This window comes from Lepidochelys kempii, chromosome 27 (assembly GCF_965140285.1).
Source record: "Lepidochelys kempii isolate rLepKem1 chromosome 27, rLepKem1.hap1, whole genome shotgun sequence".
Taxonomy (NCBI): Eukaryota; Metazoa; Chordata; order Testudines; family Cheloniidae; genus Lepidochelys; species Lepidochelys kempii.
In genome coordinates, this window is record NC_136406.1 from 16,687,276 (window position 1) to 16,709,842 (window position 22,567).

The following is a 22,567-nucleotide window of genomic DNA, read 5'->3' on the forward strand; positions in this document are numbered from 1 at the left end:
TCATAGAGAAATAAAAATTTTTTATTACAACAAAGCATTAGTACAACGTTTAGTTTCAAGAATTTAAATATTACAATATTCTTTGTTTCAAACAAACTCTACTTTACCTTACAGGAAGCAATGTAATTCTTCCCGGTATGGAGGGTACTGCTTGTCCAAGCAATTGCAGAAGCCTGCACTAAAACTGACAGAAGAGAACAGCTGCCTTATATGTCATGGGATCCAGAGTGATGTGGATCCATGAGGAATATCTATGACTATTAATGTTCTTCAAACATCTAGTTATTTCTACATTTAACATTCATGTCATTTATAGGATTATATCCTCAAGAGTGCTTCCACTTAAACTGGTTATATTAAAGATGATTATATTCTATTTGAGAAGTGGCTGAAAATAAAGCTAAGCCATACAAATACACTTATATTAACTGGGTCCTTTACAAACAAGTCTAACACTACAGTATACTATTGTAATTTCAGGTCAAAAGGCTCTTAAACTTTGTTAATCTGCACAATGCAGTCTGCCTCTAGTAAACATAACTATACATTGACCCAATAGTCCTGTTATTTTACTGTTTACTGTAATGGAAAAATAATTTGGGGATAACATCAATAAGCAGTAGCAGAGAATACTTAGTGCATTTTAAAAGACAGCATATATTCTAGATATTTGGAGTGGTGTCTTTCTGACTTTGTGCAAGAAGTATTAAAAATACATACAAAACATTTACTTACTAATAGACCATTCAGGTTGTTATAAAATACTATGTACACATATGGCACCTAAAAATGATTACATTGCCAGGCTAGCTGGTCAGAGGTTTACACTACTTTGCTAATATTTTGAACAGAAAGATAGGACACAGAACATGCATTTTATGGCATGTGTTTAGTACAGCAAAGGTGGTATGATTGTCTTAGACGGTAGAATAGTCAGAATATTCCACCTGATTTGTTTCTTAATGAAAGATACAGATAAGAGTCCGTTTAGTTATGCTTATTGGATATAGGAGTAAGATTCTTGTTAGTTTAACTACCCTGCTGTAACTACAGCTGAAGAGTGCCCAGACTTTTACCAAAGGGGTGTTTTACAGGTACCACACGCTACGCTAACCAAGGGCCACAAGGAACTTGTTAAACGGCTGACAGTTAGTGGCCTGAGCCAGATCCACAGCCAACATACATTTACAGTTTTTCCATCTTACAACAACTACTTTGTGTACAGAAGGCAGGTAGCCTTTTGTTTAAAAACGAGTGTGCAGATGCCATTGAGGCACATAAATTCGATGCAAAAACCCTACTTAAAAATGAAGAGGTCCCTTGGGACTGGCATAAAAAGAGACTACAGTAAAACTGACTATGCGCCATCGTGCCCATCACTCATCATGCAAACTGAACACACCAGAAGTGAGATAAAAGTGCATCATATGGTAAATCATGGCTGGCATTCACAAGTTAGACCACCCGGGCATGAAGTTATTTTTACATCTTCATTTAAGAATCTTAAGATCTCATAAGATGTACAAAAGCCAAAAGTTTTTTTCATGGTAAAGGCAGTTATTAATTTTTGTTATAACCAAACAAAATCCTGAGAGGTTTGCTTGTGCATCCGCTGGCCTAGGTTGATCTGTGGTGATCTGCAACCCAAAGATTTTGCTTAGATTGCAATTAAAATATGATAATCATGATATTTTACAAGCTCTATCAGCGCTGTTGATAAACTACATTCATCAGCACCTTGCCAAATGAGTTCATGCAGGTCTTTCAGAGCCAATAACTTCTGGATGTCGGCCTTGAACTTGAATAAGCTAACTGATTTCCCCTCTTAAACAGGTGAGGCCTGCCTTGCAAATTTCGCCCTGCCCACCTGCTCTTGCAGCATAATTCAAAAGCCAAGTAAAATCCAATATGATGGCATTAGCATGTGATTAGACTGTATCTGAGCTGTTACATTTTCATGGTAATTTTTACAAGCCTGGATTAGTCTGAATATTACAGCAAGGCAAGTTAATGATACAGAAAATGTCAAGTGAATTTCAAGAGGAAATATTAAGGGTCATATGCAAGTCAGAAAAACCTGTACACATCATGCAGTTGAAAGACTTACCTAGTATTTCAGACATGATCTAGACTGCCTGCTGAATTGGAAAATGAGAAGTGTCAGTTCAGAAAGTTAAACTTTAAAAAAAAAAAGAGTAAAATGTTTAGAAGAGCTTTCCAAAATTAGCTGGCCCCAATTTAAGACACTATACCATAAAATGAACAAGAGAAAGTAAGCAGCTTTTTCAGCAATGTTTGACTGTGTAGATGTTTGGGATACACTCGTTACTACTCCTTTCCTTTCCCTAAGATCCTGAGTTAGGCCTACAGTGGAAATAATCCAAACAGTTAAATAAAAGGAAGGCTAGGGAAGAAGAGGGGGTAGAAAGGATAATGGCATTCACAAGAACTAATTGAGAAAGTTTCACGATGAGAATAAGGTGAGAGGGCTTAGTAAAGAGGGTTACTTCTGGGCAAAGATACTTCTATGGGACAATGTGTTGGATATTTCCCTTAAAGAATATTGTATTAAGTAATCGAGAACCAACATGGCCCTATTCATAACACAATCTCAGATGTCAAAAAAATTAAATGGCTTAATTTCACCCCAATCATCTATAAATGCTGCAAACAGAATAAATGGAGAATTCAAACATTTGAAGACTGTAAATGCTTAAGATCACTAAAAGCTTCTCAGTGGCAATTAAAGATTTCAAGAACTGATTGTTCCACTTCATCAGAAACACAAAATACTAATTTGGTAGGGAACAGTGTGGCATTGCTACTCTAAGTTTACAGAGAAAATATATCAAAGGCAAAAAAGTACTGATTGTCAAAGGCAGACTGGATACAGGTCCACTTTTCAAACTTTTACTGGAATTAAATGTGTGCCATGTCTGGAAAAAACCTTCAAATAGCTCAGTCTTTAATACCCCAAGATGAAATAATTTTGCTTTTAGTAATCCCTAATGTCCCCAGATATTTTAGAAGTGGATAGTTACTTTTTTACTGTTAACATTTTTACTGTTTTCACTCATTTAATCAGGTTGATTGTTTGCCTAAGTTTCTAATCAAGCTGATAAAGAAGAGACCCAGAAACATGAAGCATTTCGAGATAGTGAAATCATCCCAGGTGCTGTCTCAAACCCCATTTTAGTAAGTCTCTGATGTTTTACCAATCATTTGTTGTAAGTAAACTCTGGCATTTCTACAATATACAGAAACAAAATATTTAACACACACAAACATCCTGAAGTAATTTTAGGAAAAAAGATAGTGTTTTTATTTTTATATAATAGGTATTCCTACCAATTGCATGTGCCCTCAGTTTTGGAGAACTAAGTGCACGGATGCCAATTGTATGTGAATTTCAGCTATTCAAAAGAAGAGAAGCTCAAGGAATATCAACATGTAAGTGCAAATAAAATTGGTGCTTTAAGAATACATCTAAATGTAATGGTTAAAAAAATGTGCAAAACTGGATTTTTTTTTTTTTTTACATTGAAGGAACTGTTGACAGACTAAATCCATATAATGCCTTGAAAATGAGGGTTGGACAAGAGAATTAACAGATTCTGCATTAAATTTTCTTAAAGCGTCAGGCATTTCATCACATCCCCTTAATAGGGATTTAGTTTTCCTGGGCTACAGTATGCTCTTCTCCATGATACATGAGAGAGGGGGATTTTAGGTGTTGGTTAACTATTTCTCATCCTCAGTATTTAAGTACAGATGTTACTTTTATGCATCAAACCAGCCACCAGTTCAGTTATCCAAATCTTAATATATGATGGCCATGTACTGAGCCTTACAAAATAGATAGCACTGTATTCCTTAAACCAAGTTTATTAGAGGAATGGTCTTCCATGAATTAGCACTCAATCTGTGAGCGGGGCATTCTTCGCAAGCTTAAAGAATGCCGATGTATTTCCTGCATCTGCCGTATTCTATCCTTTTGCCACATCAAATTTTGTGGCATAGGATATCTTTGTGTACCATGCAAGCATCTGAATGGGATTCTCACATGGCAGGCTGTTGCTCTACAGCGAGGCTGCGGCATGGGAGGGAGAAGCATCCATCGCTTTCTCTCAGCACAGTAACGATAGGCCTCTTTTCTGTATTGCTTATCTATATCATCACTGTTCTTCCACCCACCAATGATGAAAACATCATCTTTATAATAGCAAATGGCCGCCCCTTCAATGCTAAGAACTTCTGGAGGTAAACTTTCAAGAATCTCCTCTGGTATTCTGCCAGAGATCTTTCTCTTAGCCTCTTCATTATCTATGGGGTAACTCTTGGGGCAGCATGATGCTGTCTGGTAAAAGTTTGTGTTGGCAACAGACATCTGAAAAGAGCAGTAGTTATCAATGAGTGGCAGAGACTCGATGTCTTGCCAGTGCCTTGTCTCTGTGTCATATCTAGTAATGACTGCCCTTAAACCATCTTCACTATCGTCAACTGGGGTTCGAGCAGCAATGTAAACAAATCTATCTTCTACGGTGACTGCTTTGACATCACGAAGGATCTTTGGGGCTGACTCCAGGTTGTGCCATTTGTCTTGCTCGGGATTGTAAATGGTTACATCTTTAAAGCCAGGACTGAAGTTACCATGTCCACCAATACTGTACAAGTTTCCCTTGACTTCAGTGAGGCCAAAAGAATGCTTTCTGGTTATTAGATGAGAGACTTGCTCCCAGACATTTCTGTTGGGGTTGTACTTTTCCACAGTCTTGGCAAAGCCAGGTTCCATGGAGCCAGCCACATAAACATATGATTCTGTAACAGCAACAGCATGTCCGTCAAGGTGATTATGTATGTGCGGTAAGTTTACCCACCTGTCTTCATCAATGAAATACCCTACACACTCACTTAAATAATCCCCTCCCTCTGACACACCACCGATCACCATGATGACATCCATGTTTTGCCCATAGCGAGGCAGCAATGATACAGGATAGGCAGAATGTTGTAAATTACCAGATTGCAAGTTCTCAGCCCTCAGGGCATGGCTTTCCACAGCTTCAGACACTAATTTAAGACAGGCTTCATTACTGGATACTAGCCTTTCAGATTTGACATGCCGGGTAAGGTAAGTGGGTTTCATCTGAGACAGTCTGAGCAGTTTAAAGAGTTCTTCAAAGTACCTCTCTCTTTCATCAGCATTTCTCTGAACCCACTTTAAGACAGTCTCAAAAAGAACTTCTTCAGAGTCCACTGTGATTTCCAAGTCTGAAAGCCAGTCTCTGAGGAGGTGAAAGGGTAATGTGTAGAACTCTTCATCCTGGATAACTTTGCAGAAGTTCCTTCTTATCATGTCTGCAGCTTTCAGGGCAAGTTGGTTCAAGGAATACATATGAGCTAAGCTATGAACAGCCACACAGTTGGAGAGATTCAGTTTTTTCTTCAGAAACTCTCCACAGAATTCCTTTAACCGCATCAATAAAAACCTGAAGAGCAAACAAAGATGAGTTAAGACATTAACTGAGGGAAGTGAGGTTAAGTCCAGTCATATAACTTTAACAAAAAAGCGTTTATACTGCACAACAGCTGAGTCTCTGATGTACTTTAGGAAGTCAACGTTACATAATTGTTCTTTTACCACCTCCCTTTAGCCATCTTGTAGCCTACAGACACATGCAAGGGCTGCAAGCCAAACTGGAATTCTGGCTCTGCTCACTAGGTATATTAACTACTGGTGGAATGGGGCATCTACTAGATCAGTGCATTTAAGTTCAGATGCCGCCAACCAGTCCATTGTAGCCTCTAGCAAATTATCCCTAAGGGAGATGAATTTAGTGTGTCCAATCCCCATGGTGCAGCTCAGGGAAGCTCTCCTGGAGGTTAGGAATGCTGTGCATGACATGTGCCCACTCCCAGCAGGGAAGCTTTGATCCCTTCACCTTCAGAGAATTCAGGAGGTGTAAAATTTAGCTAGAAAAGGTGGGGCTAATTACGAGGATACAGAGACGAGAAGATGGGACAACATGATCCTGCTCCTATAGGAAGGATACAAGACTCAGGAGAACATGCCACTGCTCCACCCCCACTACTGACCATCCCTCCACAACTCCCCTGCCAGCTCCAGCTTTCCTTCCAGGCCCCCCCGGGTCCAACATAACCACTTTATGAGTAGCTGCCATCCCTCCAAGCTCCCTCTCTCTTACCCACTACCTCTGCACTTCACTTACTAGCCACCTCCATCACCTTCTCTCCCTTGCCCTTTTCACCTGTGTGCCTGCGCTACATCAGCTTTTACCTTTCTCCACTGTGCCTCCCTACCCCCTCACCTGTCTCTCCATCCCCAGCCACCACTCCAGCTACAAACAAATCAGGCCGCTACCTAGAGGGGCAGATTTAGCCTGGCCACCCCACGCTGCACTGGATCAAAACACCACTCACTGACATTTGGCCCAGCTGCTCCTCCATCTGACAGAGAAACACCTTCGGCCTATTGGAGGAGGGAACACACTGGAATCTTGCAAGGGCGAGGGGAGGCGCAGATGTCTTGGGCAGCCTCTGGCCAACCCCTTCCCTCTGTTCACCTGTTGGCCACCTCAGCCCCTGGCCTGCTGCCACAACAGTCTGCCATCTCCTTCCCTGCCCCCCCCACCAGCCCACATTCCCCCCGCTCCTGCCCTGTCTGGCCATCTCCTCTCCCCCCACCCCCTTCGGCCTGCCCTGCCCATCCCCCCCGTCCTGTCCTGCCCTGTCCCCACCCCCCTCAGCTGTCGGCCATCTCCTTCCCCCCCCAGCCAACCCCATCCTCCCACTCCTGCCCTGTCCCTGCCCAGCCCCCTCACCTGTTGGCCATCTCCTTCCCCCCACAAACACCTGCCCTGTCCCCGCCCCCTCATCTGTCAGCCACCTCCTCCCTCCCTCCCCCCCCCGGCCATGTCCCCGCCCCCTCACCTGTCGGCCACCTCCTCCCTCCCCCCCCCGGCCATGTCCCCGCCCCCTCACCTGTGGGCCACCTCCTCCCTCCCCCCCGCCCCCGCCATGTCCCCGCCCCCTCACCTGTCGGCCACCTCCTCCCTCCCCCCCGCCCCCGCCATGTCCCCGCCCCCTCACCTGTCGGCCACCTCCTCCCTCCCCCCCGCCCCCGCCATGTCCCCGCCCCCTCACCTGTCGGCCACCTCCCCCGCCGCCCCCCACCATGCCCCCGCCCCCTCACCTGTCGGCCACCTCCCCCGCCGCCCCCCACCATGCCCCCGCCCCCTCACCTGTCAGCCACCTCCCCCTCACCTGTCGGCCACCTCCTCCCGCCCCCGCCATGTCCCCGCCCCCTCACCTGTCGGCCACCTCCTCCCTCCCCCCCCCCGGCCATGTCCCCGCCCCCTCACCTGTCGGCCACCTCCTCCCTCCCCCCCATGTCCCCGCCCCCTCACCTGTCGGCCACCTCCCCCCGCCGCCCCCCACCATGCCCCCGCCCCCTCACCTGTCGGCCACCTCATCCCTCCCCCCCGCCCCCCGCCATGCCCCCGCCCCCTCACCTGTCGGCCACCTCATCCCTCCCCCCCGCCCCCTCACCTGTCGGCCATCTCCAGCACCTCGTGCACGTTGCCCGGGCTGACGCGGATGCTGCCCGTGTACATGAAGCCGACCACCGCCTCCACCGTGTCCGGCTCGGGGCCCCCCTCCGAGCTCCACTTCCGCAGCTCCACGCGGCCGGAGCGCGACTCGGCGAAGCCGCCCGACAGCAGCGGGGTGAAGTAGTCGGTGGCGGCGGCCAGCACGGAGCGGTGGGCGCGGACCTCGCGGAGCGGCCCCCCGCCGCCGCCGAAGGCCAGGGTGATGTCGCAGTAGAGGTCGAGGCGGCGCTGCTCGTTCTGCCGCCAGGCCAGCTCGCCGCAGTGCGCCGGGCACGCGAACTCCTCCGCCTCCGCCTCCCCGCCGGCCTCCCCGCCGCCGCCGCCGCCCGCCGGGCCCGCCTCGCCCGCGCCTTCCCCCGCCGGCCCGGGCTGCGGCTGAGGCGAGGCCGAGGCCGCGGCCGCCGCCATCTTGCGCGCGATACCCAACGGCGCCCAGGGAGACCGGCGCGCGCGCGCCGCCGGAAGGACGTGGGAACTAAGGGCGGGTGGGAGGAGCACGTCACTGAACGTGCGCGCCCCCGTCCCCCGAGAGGCGGCGCGCGCCCCCCTCACGCAGGCGGTCGGCGGCACGCTGGCTGGGGGGGGAGGGGGAGGGGAGGAGCTCGACGCGGGAAAGAGGCGGGCTCGGCTCCGGCTCCGCCCCCTCTCAGCCTTCTCCTCAGGGAGTTCTGGAAGCAGGGAAGCGAGTCCGCGGGTTCGAAGCCCGCCGGGGGCACGGGGCGTGCGCGCGCGTGTCCTCTTGCCTCAGCTTGCCTCAGTGTAAAAGGGCGTTAACTAGGGTGGAGGTGGGTGGCTTTGCCTCCCCTCACAGGCGTGTTCAGGCCGCTTGGTGTGAGGCTAACAAGGAGTAGGCAGCCTGCCCCCTGGGCTCCTTGGGGGGAGGGGTGCCAGGCGCTGCACAGCCTCGGGCTCCTGTCACAGCAGAGGCCCCTCTCCCCCTTTCTGAGCCCGCCGGGCATCTCGCGTAGCCCACATGTCCACACCTGAGGGAAAGTCGGGACCCTCCCCGCCAGAGCGAGAGAGGCAGGTAGGACAGCGCCCTGGGCCCTGGCTGCGGGTGGGGCCGGAGGGCAGGGGCAAGGGGGCAGGCTGGTGGGGGCTGAGGTGAGCAGAAAGCCTAGGGCTGGCTGGGATAGCCTTGTCGTCATCGCTTCTCTTGCACCCGGAACCTCTCCCACCTGCAACACGCAGGCAAGCGGTGCAGGGGGTGGTTTATTAGAATCCCCTGGGTCAGCTCTGAAGTCATATTCCACAAAAAGGTACAGCCCGCCCAAGTGTGAGTGGATAGAGGTTCTCAGCGAGGGAGACCTATCTTAAACCGGCTGCCCCAGCAAGGGGGAATCCAGTTGTGTAGACAGCACATGCTGTCTCTGTGCCAAATGCTACCTACCTACAGTACACACCTGGCAAAGCTCAAGTACACATTTACCCATAATCTCACGCAGCCCATCAAGCCCCAGGGAAGTTTTGAACCATATTCTCCTCCTTTCAATCTCTCTCTCCCCCCCACTTGGGGAATTTTGCAGCATAGGGTCTTGACTAGGATGGCATGAAGCATTCACTAATTTTCCTGTCTTTGGGATCTACTTTATAATGCAGGTGAGTTGAGAGTTTACTTGGGTCACCATCAGCTACAGCTCGACTTACTCTAAATGACTTTGGACATTAGGATTATTAATGCAGTATGATAAAGCACCCCAAATTTCATGCAGTGTTACTGGAGCGTTTATACATATTAAAGTCCCTTAATTAAGCAAATTGCAGAAAGGTATGTTGACCTTCCTCCCCCCAATCACATTTTAACTCATGCTGTAAGACCTTGCCCATTTCTGCCTAGTTTATCCAGGTACTTATATTAGCAGTTTTTTTGTCGTGTGTATGATTTTGGCCATTTGCTACACATTAAGGCCCAAACTTTCAGAAGTGGCTACTGATTTGGGGTGTCCAGCTGGAGATGCTGAAGGCCTGATCTTCAAAAAGGAAAACCTGAAGACAGACAAATTCTAGATCTGCACAGGTCAGGTTACTCAGTGTTTTAAAGTATTCTGTTTCCCTGCATAAGGTAAGATTCAGTACAAACAAATCTCAAGGTGCCAGCACTGAGAAAATACAAAACCCAACTAAAAATTATTAACGTATTGTTTATTTAAGTTAGGTTACAATACAGAGACAAGTAGGATGCTGAAGTTATTATAGTGACTATAATTAATGGCCCACTGAATATGCATCTTGCATATGTAGATAACGTAGGGGGCCAGCATTTCCTGTAATATGGTGGCTGTGTAAATACAGGTAGTTTCACAGTTTTACCAAGAGTATGTGTTACAACTTTACATTTTAAATTACTACACCAGAGTTTGAATGGCATTGGCTATATCAGCAATGGTCCCACTACACAAGGTATTATTGTCCATGGAGACAAACACAGAGCAAACAAAACTGAAAAACAACCTACAAGAGAACCCCAACTCCTAGCTGATGGGGAACAATATTCTTCAGGTTTTGGTTCCTCCTTCTGTCAGGAAGGTTACAGCTTATTTTCAAGCTAATATGTCTAGTTCAAGTCAAAAGCAGCTGTGTCCATGAGCAAAACACACACCCCTCCCCCGCAAAACCTTAAAATCTTGTCAGAACACACAAAATAAAACAAGTAGAAAAATTAAAAGAGGCAGGGGAGAAGAGACAAAGTTCAGCTGCTTCCAAGCATGAAATACAGCAGGTAGCATATGGAATATCACACTTTTGGTTTTATTTGCTTCAGTTTCTATGCTTCTAGAACAGCTGCTTTGCACAGTAGTTCTTGATTTCTATAAACCTATGGCCTTTTCATTTAAGTCCCACGTGTAACTGTTTTCCATGCAGGCAACTTGCTTCTCTGTTTTGAAGCAATGCTACTGGCTATCACATAGTCATGTGCTCTGGTAGAACATAGGAGATGTCATCCCATGGGTGACGGTACAGACCTTGTTTCAGCCTCTTCTGATCCAGGTAGTGTCCTGGAATGAAAGTGATTTTTACATGCAGCAATCAAAGTTTCCATTCCTCCTAGACTGACCTTGCCTTGAAACTTGTTAGGTCCCTTCCTGGCCCCACAAGTGATCATCTTCTACCCTGAAGCATGAGATGCTGTTACTCCTATTTTAGGGTATGACTACAAGCTCCAGGGGGATGGGTGAGAATCCTAACTATTGTTCAGAAGTTACCCATCCAGTAGCTTAAAAAAACCCAGCACTGAGAGGATCCCAGCAGATTCTCCTGGGGTGGGAAGTGTGGCTGATGCACCACATGCAGTCAGGACTGGGGTGAAAAATGAAGGGGTTTGTATGAGCTGTCTTTTGGTGGTGATGATGGGGGATCACCACAATAGGGCTTTTGGGTACATGTGAAAAACTTACCAATGAACCCCATACTTCTGCCAAGCACAAAGATGCCATTGAGGGCTCCGATGTCAATATATTCATCGGCTTCTTCCCTGCAATAAAAACCAAAATTTTTGGGAACAGGGTACTTGGTACAATGGCTCTCAGAGCAGCTCTAAACCACCCCCAATGCAAATTCAAGGCCCAGTTCTCCTGGAAATCTTCCCCTTGCAGAGAGGCCAGGCTACAGCAGGGTGCCTTGCCTTGCAAATGTCAGATAAAATCCTGGTCCCATTGGATGGCAGTGGGAACACTCACATCACATCAATGGCATCAGGATTTTACCCTTTCTCCCCAACTTCATACAGCAGCTAGAGAAGATACGTCAATATTTACCGGGTGAAGGAGCCACAGTTCCTGAGAACATCAACAAAGGCGACTCCAATAAAGCCATCCACATTCAGGATAAGATTTGGTTTCTGAAGAAAGTGAAAAATGTTAACTGTTAGTAACTCGCACTTATCTGGCAACTTTCATCACAAAGGGCCTTACTTAGTATGCTTTAGAGGCTGCATGCAATAAGGGGCACCCAAACTTTGTAACACAGAGGTCTAGTCTGACAATTTGCCTGACAGCCACAGTCAATTTGAATGATGGGGACTTCCCCCTCTTCATCTGGATGCGGCTCTACCCAGTTCAAGGTCGACTTCTGCTAGGACCCAGCATCTCTGTAGACTACGTCTCCTTATTAAAATGAGGAGCGCAGTCACAGGCTGTTCTGTAGAATGCTGTGGGCTATCATTGGCTGGCAAGGTCTCCTGGTGTGTAAGGCTCACTTCATCCACAGCATATCCTGTAGATGTGCCTGGCTCCGAGCTGGTGCTGTGTGTCTCTGGCTTTTATGAGCACCAATGCATTACTCCCTCTGCAGTTAAAAAACCTGGAACAAAACTCCAACAATGACCCCGAAAGATTTTTTTTTCTTCAAGGTAGTAGAGAACAAAAATGCAGTGGGGGTGTTTTACCTTGGAAGTTGTAATTTTTTCTACTTCAAGTGCATAGTCCAGCAGTGGGGTAGCAGGAAAATGCTGCTTCACGTAGTCCTTGAGAATTTGAACTCTCATGTCTGGGTTATTTATCTGCAAGTTTAAGAACACATTATTTGCAGTAACAGCCAGACATGCATGTAAGAGTGCACATCTTACTGTACCTATCAACTCAAATGCGCCCTTTGTTTGCAGCCAAGGTAATTAAATTTTGTCCTTATAGCTTTTTTTTAAATGTACTTAATTTAGAAATTAAATCTATTTATTTTTAAGTTTGTAAGACCTGTGAATGGAGAAGACCAAATACTGAACTGTAAGAGATGAAAAATGTTAAGGGCTGTCAAAGTAACTACTTAATGCTGAACTGCTCTCTCTACTGCTGACATATCACCCGAGTATCCAAATACCACCGAACAGAAGTGTGTCCGTGATTTATTTTAAGGATTAGTCCAGAAAGCACTTCTAAAAGTTGCCATCCTTCCTCTACTTGCTTTTTCTTCTATTCATTTTCCTCTCCCAGAGGAGAAAGCCCCATGCTATTAAAACAAGGTAAGTTACTTACTGATTTGACCCTGTGTCCAATGCCCATGATCAGTTTCCCTTCTTTCTTCATCTTGTTGACGAACTCCATAGGGATAATACCACTGTCAAAGGCCTTACTGAACATCTTTGCTGCAGCATCCAATGCACCACCAAATCGGTCTCCCTGTGCCCAACATACACAAGTTGAACTCCAGCAAAGATTTCTACGGTTGCATGTTACAATAGGTGCATGAACCAGAGCCTTTCTCCCATAGCACCCCCCATACCTACAACAGGGATATTGTGAAAGCAGGATTAGACTATGTAGGAGTCCACGATAAAGAGCCAGTTGGGATTCATTGGCCAACTGTAAACAACTAGAGGAGACCTACCTCTAGGTACAAAAAGGCAAATAAAATTAAAAGGCCCATTTAATTCTTGGTCACTTCTGAGGCTATGTCTACACAATCCCATGACACTGACAATAGATGCACCCAGGGTCAATTTAGTGAGTCTAGTGAAGACCTGCTAAATGGATGGCAGACTGTTCTCCGCTTGAGTGTCTCCTGGTGACCCACTGCGGCGTAGACACTGCAGAAAGTGGACCTAAGGTACATCGACTCCAGCTACATTATTCACACAGCTGGACTTGCCTAACTTAGGTTGACTTACCACAGTAGTGTGGACATAGCCTGAGACGCCCAATAAAAAGGGGCCAGTGAGTGCTAATAGTGATGGTATTTTTTTGTGATGCAGACAAAAACAAATACAAAATAAACCTAGACCCAAAACACATTTCACATAAAGGAACGTCAAACAGCTGTCACCTTTTGGTCACTACCCTTCTGATTTAAACTAGTGACCTAGAGATGAAGGGATCCAATTCACACAAATATTTTCCAGTGGCTTTTAACATGATCCAGTTTCATTAATGTATTTCCCCAGCTACTGCTCGTTAATATTGGATTTAACATAAAGCCAATGGTTTTAATAAATGACAGAGTAATTAGGGGAAGACAACTGATGAAAGAGTAAGCGGGGCTCTCAGGATTGTTTATGGCACAGAAGTCATGCCAAGTTCTGACTTGCTGCCAGGTCACTATTGCTACGGAGTGGAAGTAAAAATCAGATTGTATAGTAAGGAGAAAGACAATGCATCAGATGTGAAATGCTTACAATAGTGAGCAGGCCTGAGGTGAGACTAGAGACCAGATCTTTCCCAGCTCTTGCACAGACAATGGTGTTGTGGGCTCCCGATACGGCAGGACCGTGATCGGCGGTTACCATCAAACACATCTCAATGAAGTGACAGGCATATTTTGGTAACCTGGGGGATGGGAAAGAGAGAGATGGGTGACATTACTTAATAGGAAGAAATCAACCTGGTCAGACCATGCATCTCTATTTCATACTAGATAATAAGGCTCTCTCCCATCCACACACTAAAACAAGGGGAGAGCTAGAAAGGAGATGCAGGATCATACCTAATGTTGGGTCTCAGAGCCCAGAAAGTCTCCCTGAATTATCTGAGCCTGCTAGAAAAAAAGCTGGTTTTATAGCTCTGCTTAGTGCACTCAATGCTTTGTACAGTGGTATATTTCCCAGATAGTCTAATGGCTGCAGTGTTCTGGCCATTTGATCAGTGATTTAAACCCAAGGGGTGTGAATGAAATAGGGACTATGCAATTTCTTTTCCCCCTATGGACAGCTGTTTCATTATAGAATTGGCTCTCTGGGCTAAAGCCAAGATTTTAACCTAGGTCTCCACAGCTGAAAACCAAGTGCATTTAACACCTCTGTGTCACAGAGTCCAAACTTACAGGCTGATGGATGCCACCTTGGACATCCACTCATACTCACGAGCATTCACCAAGTGTTAGCGGGGGTTGTCTTGCGTGTGTTGGAACGAAAAAGGAATTGTGTAAGACTATTTTACCATGACTATCTGTTAGTGGATGGTGTTTGAGGGAATTACTGCATGTGACATCTCCTGCACTGCACAGCAGGGACATGATTTTTAGAGGAAGTTGCAATAAATGTGCCAACAAAGACACGAACAAATTCAGGTGTCTCTGGGCACTTGCCCATTTTTGTGGGCCCACCTATTGTCCCCACCTTTGAAAATCTGGCCCCAAACTTGCATTTTTTACATCTTAACTGCACATTTCCAGTTCACATCCAGATTCCTGGCAACACCAAATCCCCTTAAACCTGGGATCATTCAGCAGGCACATTGAGTTGGCTGACCTGGTGGTCTAGTGGTTTCACTCAATATTGTTATGTGGGAAATTAAGTTCTCATCCCGTTCTTAGTTCCTTGGCCACCTGGACCAGCCAGGGAGGAGAGTATTATGTGGGAAGTGTGTTCCCCCACAGCTGGGGGTCAGGCAAGGAGGGGGAGTATCTTTGCCATTCAGAAAGTTCCCTGCACATTGGTAACACATTTTATAGGCTCTGCAGATAGCCCTGTCCAGTCTCTTTGTGCTGAAGGATGGTGGCCATAAAACAGGGCCAAGAGAGAGGGGTAACAGAACTAACACAAAGGGATTTCCTCAGTGCTCCACCATGTTTGTGGAATTCCCCCTCCTCAAAGTCAGAGAAGTGTATCATATATTCTCAGAGGGGAGCAGATATTGGGAGCGTATTTCCTGTACAATTGGTATTTCCTTATGACCACGGAGAGACTGAGTTACATCTGTGCCTAATCCCTATTACACAAGCTAAGTTTGAAGCCAAAAGGAGTCAAGAGCATCCAAAGAGCAGCCTCACCTCCTCTGAAACCAAAGCAGGCCCAGGACCCCGCCAATTCCCATTTCCTCTTTGAAGACCTCAGTGATAGGCATCCCAGCATAGATCAGCTCCTGGCCCCTCTCATCACAGATACTGGTCATGAAAGAAGCTGGCTTCCGGATCAGACCCAGCTCCTGAAGGATGGAACAAAAAGATGAGACTGATCCAATCCAGCTTAGAAATAAGGGACACCCTTCACCCTGGCTCTCCCTCCCCCAACAAACCAAACTGTTCTGCAAATAATGACAGTGATTGCTCTTTATCCAGTACCTGAATCAAGCCAAGAGGAAATCTTTTTTCTCTAGTCCAATACAAGGTAGCTCAACAGTGCCTTGCCTACATTTTTTGGCGTCATCTGCTACCTGGTATAGAAGCATCAGATGGCATGACACATATACCTTCCACTATCTTCCCTCAGACGATAGTTTTATCATCTGAAATCTCAGCAAACATCCCAGCTGGCTCTCAAGAAACTGGATGGCAAGATACACAACCTACCCTTGCCCAAGAATAGTCCATTGGTACAGTGGGGGGAGGCACTTCCTGGGCCGGTTCAATCACTCCTTTGGAAACGAGATCTTCATACACAGACCTAGGCAGAGGGGGAACGAGAGACAGACATCAGATCATTTTTAGTTCTCTAAGGGGGCTCAAGAGAAGCAGTTCTGGTCCAAAATTCAGATATATATTGAAAAAGACCTAGTATGAATAGAAGTGTTTTCACAAAGCAAGGTTATCGCATCTCCCCTGCCAGTTTAAAGGTGTCAAACATAAAGGGAAGGGTAACCACCTTTCTGTATACAGTGCTATAAAATCCCTCCTGGCCAGAGGCAGCATCCTGTTACCTGTAAAGGGTTAAGAAGCTCAGCTAACCTGGCTGGCACCTGACCCAAAAGGACCAATAAGGGTCCAAGATACTTTCAAATCTTGGGGGGTGTTGTGCTCTTTGTTTACATGGTTGTTCTCTCTTGGGACAGAGAGGCCAGACAGAAATCCATCTTCTCCAACCCATCCTAATCCAAGTCTCCAATATTGCAAACAGTAGAGGTAAGCCAGGCAAGGCGGATTAGTTTATCTTTTGTTTTATGTGAATTTTCCCTGTGTTGAGGGAGGTTTATTCCTGTTTTCTATAACTTTAAGGTTTTGCCCAGAGGGGGATCCTCTGTGTTTTGAATCTGAATACCCTGTAAAGTATTTTCCATCCTGATTTTACAGAGATGATTTTTACTTTTTTTTTTTTTAAAAATAAAAGCCTTCTTTTAAGAACCTGACTGATTTTTCCATTGTTCCAAGATCCAGGGGTTTGGGTCTTTGATGATTTTGTAACAAATTGGTTAGGATACTATTCTCCAGCCTCTCCAGGAAGGGGGTGTGCAGGGGTTGGGGGGATATTTTGGGGGAAGACGTCTCCAAGAGGGCTCTTTCCCTGTTCTTTATTTAAAACGCTTGGTGGTGGCAGCATACTGTTCAAAGACAAGGCAAAGTTTGTACCTTGGGGAAGTTTTTAACCTAAGTTGATAAGAATAAGCTTAGGGGGTCTTTCATGAAGGTCTCCACATCTGTACCTCTAGAGTTCAGAGTGGGGAAGGAACCCTGACAAGAGGTAGTACCCCTGTGGTTTCCTATCCTCTGCAAACACCGCTATGTTCAGGATGCCCTGTTCATATCACTTACTGAATTACATCTCCGAGCTCATCAAAACTTTGGGGAACAAATACGCCAGCTTCTTTCAGGGCCTGGTTCTTTGCAACAGCAGTTTCAGAAGCCTGGTTTGCACAAGCCCCCGCATGGCCGAACTGCACCTATTAAATGATGAGAGAAAGCACCAAGAGATCCAGTCATCTAATTGCTCATAAAGAGTCAGAAAATAGAGCCAGATATTGGATTAATAACCAGTGGACTAAAAGGAACTCCACAAGCTTTAGGAAGGAAACCAAACTTGACTGGAGAAGAAGAAGTGGTAATGCACATGGTCATTATCAACTTTCTATTCAGCTTCATTACTTCAAACACTAGCACAGAGACCCTAACCCTCACTTGTTAATGCTCCAAAGCACAAAGCATTATCTAATCTGGAAGCTATATTATTACAGTGTGGCTAATTACATTCTTTTCCTCTACATCCCTGCCCCCAGCATTTTTACATGGAAGCTGTATCTTCCTCATTCCCCTTCCCTAAACTGAAGTACACCATTATGTGCCATTAAACAGCTGCCACATTCCAACTCAGGACATTCATGGCAATCCCTGTGTGCGCAGAATCCTTTGGGATCTTTCTGGATGAAATGTACTGCAGAAATATAGGATGCTACTATCGTTTAGGGATTTGTTAACTTCCACATCCATGCATGCAGACTGCTAATGACGACAGACGTCTGGAAAGGTTTGGGTGCAATGCAAGGAAGTGACCCCCCCTTCCCAAGTGTGCATATTTTACACGCACAGTCTATGCACATACCTCTGAAGAGAACATTGTGGCACAAGTACCAATGCACCAGCAGACAACAGGCTTAGTGATGCGGCCCTCTTTAACACCCCTGCTGATCTTGTACTCTTCTGTGCCTCCAATCTGCAAAGAGAAACAAAGAATAGCTTGACTGGGTTCAAGCTTATGTACTTCTGTAAAAGTCAGTTTTTAAAAGCAGGGCAATATTTTTAAGTGAAATCCCCTTTTTTGCCACATCTCATACACAGAGCCACATGCTTGTAAAATAAAAATCAAGCCTCCCTTAAACTGCAGAAATTCCTTTTATTAAAAAAAAAAAGCTAAGGACTCTGAGGGCCTATTCTGGGCTCGATGTTCCTACTGTGAAGCAGTATTTCAAAAAAGGAACATGAGAAGATTCACTCTTTCAACAGGAAGAGACATCTGCTACTAAGATGAACAGCGCATCTGCAATCATTATTGGACGTTCCTATAGCTGATTCAGCTCTCTCTCACCCAAGGCTGTAAGAACTTGCATTACAAAGAAACAAAGTTTCCAGAGAACGTTTGGCCAAAGGAGCAGATGGGTTTAACTCACCTCCCCCAGCACCACAATCATTTTCACTCCCGGTGTGTCCTGATAGCGTAATACATGGTCCATGAAAGTTGATCCAGGATATCTGGGTGGAGTAGAGGGGAAGTGAAAGGAAGTTGAGCTTTTATTTATTTTAAAATTTCATACAAAATGTTTCTGAGAAGAGGAAGGTTAATTAAAAACATGGAAAAAAACCAAAACAAAAAACCCAACAACTTTTAAAAGACCCAGGATGTTTTTGAGTCAGGCACTGGAAGAAACAAAGGCATGTTCCCACCTGTCCCCGCCAATAGCCACACCTTCATAGACCCCATCTGTGGTTCTGGAGATTATGTTGTTGAGCTCATTGGACATTCCTCCAGAGCGGGAAACATAGGCCACACTGCCAGGCCGGTAGAGTTTTGATGCCAGGATATTATCCAACATACCCCCCGTGTTGCCTATTTTAAAGCATCCAGGTTTGATCCCACCAACCTACAGGAAGAGGGAAGAAAGAGTCAGGCCCTTCATAAACACACATGGAAGCTGAGCAGCATACAGACATGTCTGCAGAGCAGGCTGCTTCTGCCAGGAAGGCAGCAATAGAATTGCTTGCTTCATAACGACCTTCAAACTGGGAACGACTCTGTGCTTTATAGTATATTACAAACAAGAATTTGAAATAGATTCTAATGTATATTTTTCCCCCGTAAGGAAAACGGATCTGAAAACAAGTATGAAGGAGCGTGGGCAGGAAGCGCCATAGTGGATTTCTTACAGTCGCAGGCCCAATTATAGTAACCCCTTTCTTGTCAGCAGTCTTGATTAGTTTGCGTGTCAGTGCCTCTGGAATGCCTTCGGCAATGATGGCAATGGTGCGGATCTGCAGCACAAGATAGAGAAAACACACTCACTCAGTAACTTCCAGCAGTCAACAGCTTGACAAATTCTAGGGAAGGCAGCAGACGGAATTATTTAAGGTAAGAATGCTCTATAACACAACACTGGCCACAGCAACACTGGCCACAGCAAGATCAAGCGTTTCTCAGAGCGCACAGCTGAGCTGTCTAGTTGTTAGTGCTGGGTGCTATCTTGTGAAAGGGCCCAGTTTTGAGTCCCGGGAACAGCCTGGGATGATAATGCTGTGAAGACGACACCAGTAGCATTGTTCAAGAGCTATCCCCGCCATTCTTCAATTAAAGAGTAGTGCTGTTATATCCTAAAGGAAGAGTCCAGTCCAATCTAGTCGTCCTCACCAGGCAGATGGGAGCTGACTCCCTATTCCACATGCCTCAAAAATCCATTAAAGACACAGTTCTGTAATACAGCACTAGTCAAAAAGTTGTCCTACACCCTTGGTACCCCTTCTACAGCTCACACACTCAGCTGAGTTCTTCATGGACCTCAAAACACTCTGCTAACACTGTGGTTCTAAAATAGTGTCTCCCTGGTATTATTAGCCTGAGCATCCTCTACTGCTTGGACCTCTGCTGATTCCCCACTCACCTGTGGAAAGTTCATGGTCTCGATAGTACTGTCATAAGCAGACCGTAGAGATGCAAAGTTGATCAGCACATCTACTTCTGGGTGCTTCCTCATGGCATCAGACATGTTTTTGAAAACAGGGATCAGGATTTCCTTGTGGCCCCAATAGAATTTCTGCTTGTGATCGCCACTATGAACACCAAGATGAGACAGACCTGATCATTCACACTGCTGCAAAGAGACATGGCTACACAATGCTGCAGGCACAGGAATGTGTCAGCAAAACACAGTTCCCAGACACGGTCAGGTTGGCTTTTCAGATCACAGGAGAGAGGTAAAGATAGTAAGAGCCAATAGCAGGCAGGTGTGCAGTGTATAAAACAGAGAAGCATATGGAGGAAGCTGGATTGACAGGACAGAGAGGGTAAAGGAAAGCAGGATCACCTAGCAAGGATGATAAGCTCCACAGTGAAGTTAGCAAACAGGATCTCAATTCTGCCAGAAGCTGGATAGACAAAGCAAGGTAAAGAAACAAATAAAGACACATTTAGAAATGATGTGTTAATGGCTATTTGACAAATACAAGTCAGAAGGAATGGGGAATTGGAAGAGAGCACATGGCACTGGCATCCTCATGCTGACAAACACGGTGGCAGAGTGAGGGTTGGCTAAATTTCCATTCCATGAAAGGGCGATTTTACCACCCAGACACAACAAGGAGATGCACCCCAGTAAAAGCTTCATTCAGAGAGGTCATTCTCTGCAATCAAGACAAATTGTACAGCTGGAATCAGATTGCTGAACCAAGTGGTACGGATCACGCTGGGAGTTAAAGATCCTGAGCGTCTTGGCCAAATTCCACCTCTGGCCATTACATTTTCCCAACCTAAATTCCCCCTGCAGACTCAGTTAGGTACAGGATACATCTTCATTTCTGGTCTTAAACTTTGCTGCCACATTGCTGCTTCCTCATAACAGCTGCCAAGTTTCAAGTGGCTGCATTTCAGCAGAAAGCGATGCTATGCCTGCATTTAGAGTGTGTAAAGTGCTTCTCATCCAGAAGGGATTCCAGAGATATAATCCTCATGATCGAAGTCTAAAACTGACACTGTGGAGTGTCTGATTGACAAAGGGTGGAGGAGGAATTCACTGAAGGACAGTGATATGTACTCCTCATATCAGATTCGTAGAAAAAAAAAACAAACAAACAAAACAGCAGCAAACAACCCTTAAGGGAGCTTTCTCAGACAAACAGATCAACAGCCACTCATTCTCTTCCTTGCCACCCACCCTGCTCAGTGAAGAGTTTGTCACATCTCCCTCCCTCCCTCCGGGAGAAAGCCCCTCCTAGGTGCAATTCAGTCGGAGGACTCAGCAGCTTAGGCAGCATGTCGGCACCATGCACCAGAAAAGCCACATCCTACAGGGAGCCACGCAGATGTAGCACAGTTGAAAAAGAGATTAAACAAGGTCTGCAGGATTAATTATCATGATTACATCCAAAAGTCCCAATGAGGATTGGGACCCCATTGTGCTAGGTAGCTTACAAATATAGCTGGGAAACACTCTGGTCCAGAGTTTAAGCTATACAAGATGCAGAACGAACAAAGCAATGTCTGGCACTTCCGGTTTGACTGGTGAAGCATCTGAAGGATCCCAGGAAATTTTAAACAAATCCCGGATGCTGGATTCAACACTAAGGTCAATGGATTAAAAAAGAAAATTATAAATAAGGCACTAAGTGTTCATGATGTCAGGCTAAAGGAACTGCATGTTCCTGCCCCAAAGAAAGCTTAAAGGAGACAAAGAGCCACACTCAAAGACAGGACCCTAGGCTAGATAGACCAGTAGTCTTATATGGTGTGGTAGTTCCTACATTCCAGTGTAGCGTGGCCATTGTACATTTGGGAATTCTTTGAAAGAGAGATGGAACCTGGTGAACATGAACTGTGGGGTTGTTCCAAGCCATTTCACAGACATGGCCTATAGTAAAGAGTGGCAAGGGAGACAGAGGGAGTAGTTGGGAAAACCACTTAGGTGGCAGGTTGGAGCGTAGGAGAATGTATCATCATAGATATAGGGTGGGATGGAGGTGGGCAGAGACTTGAGAAATAAAAAGGGAGCTTGAAGGGGAGAAAGCCAGCGGACAGATCAGAGAAGGGAGATAAGGGAAGTCAGAAAAACTACATGGTGGATACAGGACACTTACGTGAATGGATATACCATGGCAGTGACCGAAGGCTCATCCCTGGAGCAGATATAATCAAAGTCCAGCATGCCCTGCACCGCTCGTGTCTGCATCCCCCAAACGATAGCCTTGGTGTGACAGCTGAACAGGGTCGTGGCTTTACCTGTCCGAAGAAAAAACCAACCCCCACACATAAATCTGTGCCCAAAAGCTGTAATGCAGCACTTTATACACACAGCTGCTGAGAAGTTTCCACATTCAGCAACTTCCCCCACGCCGAACCCACCGGCTGCATTGCAGGAAGTAGCAGACACATCATCCAAGAGAAAGATGAAACTGCAGCTGAAGCAGCCTTTCCAAGAGTTTTCAATAGAATAGCCACACTTCAGCTTCACAAACAGGGGAGAGGAGGAAGAGGTAAAACTGCTTCCTTCTCCCATGCTCCCAAATATACCAGCCATTCCCCCCCAAACTGGATTTATAGATTTATTCTATGGAGCTGAAGAGAGCTCAAATGCATCGTTCTGAAGCCCATATTTTGCATGTGG

At 45.9% G+C, this 22,567-nt stretch overlaps 2 protein-coding genes across 6 annotated transcripts in view; both read right to left on the reverse strand.

Moving 5' to 3' along the window:
- Nucleotides 1-3: 3 nt before the first annotated feature.
- Nucleotides 4-8,084, reverse strand: KLHL11 (kelch like family member 11). Its single transcript, XM_073325543.2, has 2 exons — nt 7,570-8,084; nt 4-5,489 (listed from the first exon to the last, which is right to left on the reverse strand). Exons 1-2 carry the CDS (start codon nt 8,037-8,039, stop codon nt 3,911-3,913), a joined length of 2,049 nt encoding a protein of 682 aa, XP_073181644.2. The 5' UTR covers nt 8,040-8,084; the 3' UTR covers nt 4-3,910.
- A 1,672-nt stretch (nt 8,085-9,756) lies between these two features.
- Nucleotides 9,757-22,567, reverse strand: part of ACLY (ATP citrate lyase) — a 44,426-nt gene continuing 31,615 nt past the window's right edge. For all 5 annotated transcript variants that reach the window (XM_073326337.2, XM_073326336.2, XM_073326335.2 and 2 more), the window contains 15 exons: nt 22,041-22,182; nt 19,853-20,021; nt 19,125-19,229; nt 18,645-18,841; nt 18,371-18,452; nt 17,806-17,916; nt 17,022-17,149; nt 15,846-15,939; nt 15,327-15,481; nt 13,735-13,885; nt 12,599-12,742; nt 12,016-12,129; nt 11,387-11,469; nt 11,027-11,103; nt 9,757-10,627 (listed from right to left, as the gene is read on the reverse strand). In XM_073326337.2, the coding sequence (XP_073182438.2) occupies nt 10,533-10,627; nt 11,027-11,103; nt 11,387-11,469; nt 12,016-12,129; nt 12,599-12,742; nt 13,735-13,885; nt 15,327-15,481; nt 15,846-15,939; nt 17,022-17,149; nt 17,806-17,916; nt 18,371-18,452; nt 18,645-18,841; nt 19,125-19,229; nt 19,853-20,021; nt 22,041-22,182 (1,847 nt within the window). In that variant the 3' untranslated portion in view covers nt 9,757-10,532. The remainder of the gene's footprint in view (nt 10,628-11,026; nt 11,104-11,386; nt 11,470-12,015; nt 12,130-12,598; nt 12,743-13,734; nt 13,886-15,326; nt 15,482-15,845; nt 15,940-17,021; nt 17,150-17,805; nt 17,917-18,370; nt 18,453-18,644; nt 18,842-19,124; nt 19,230-19,852; nt 20,022-22,040; nt 22,183-22,567) is intronic.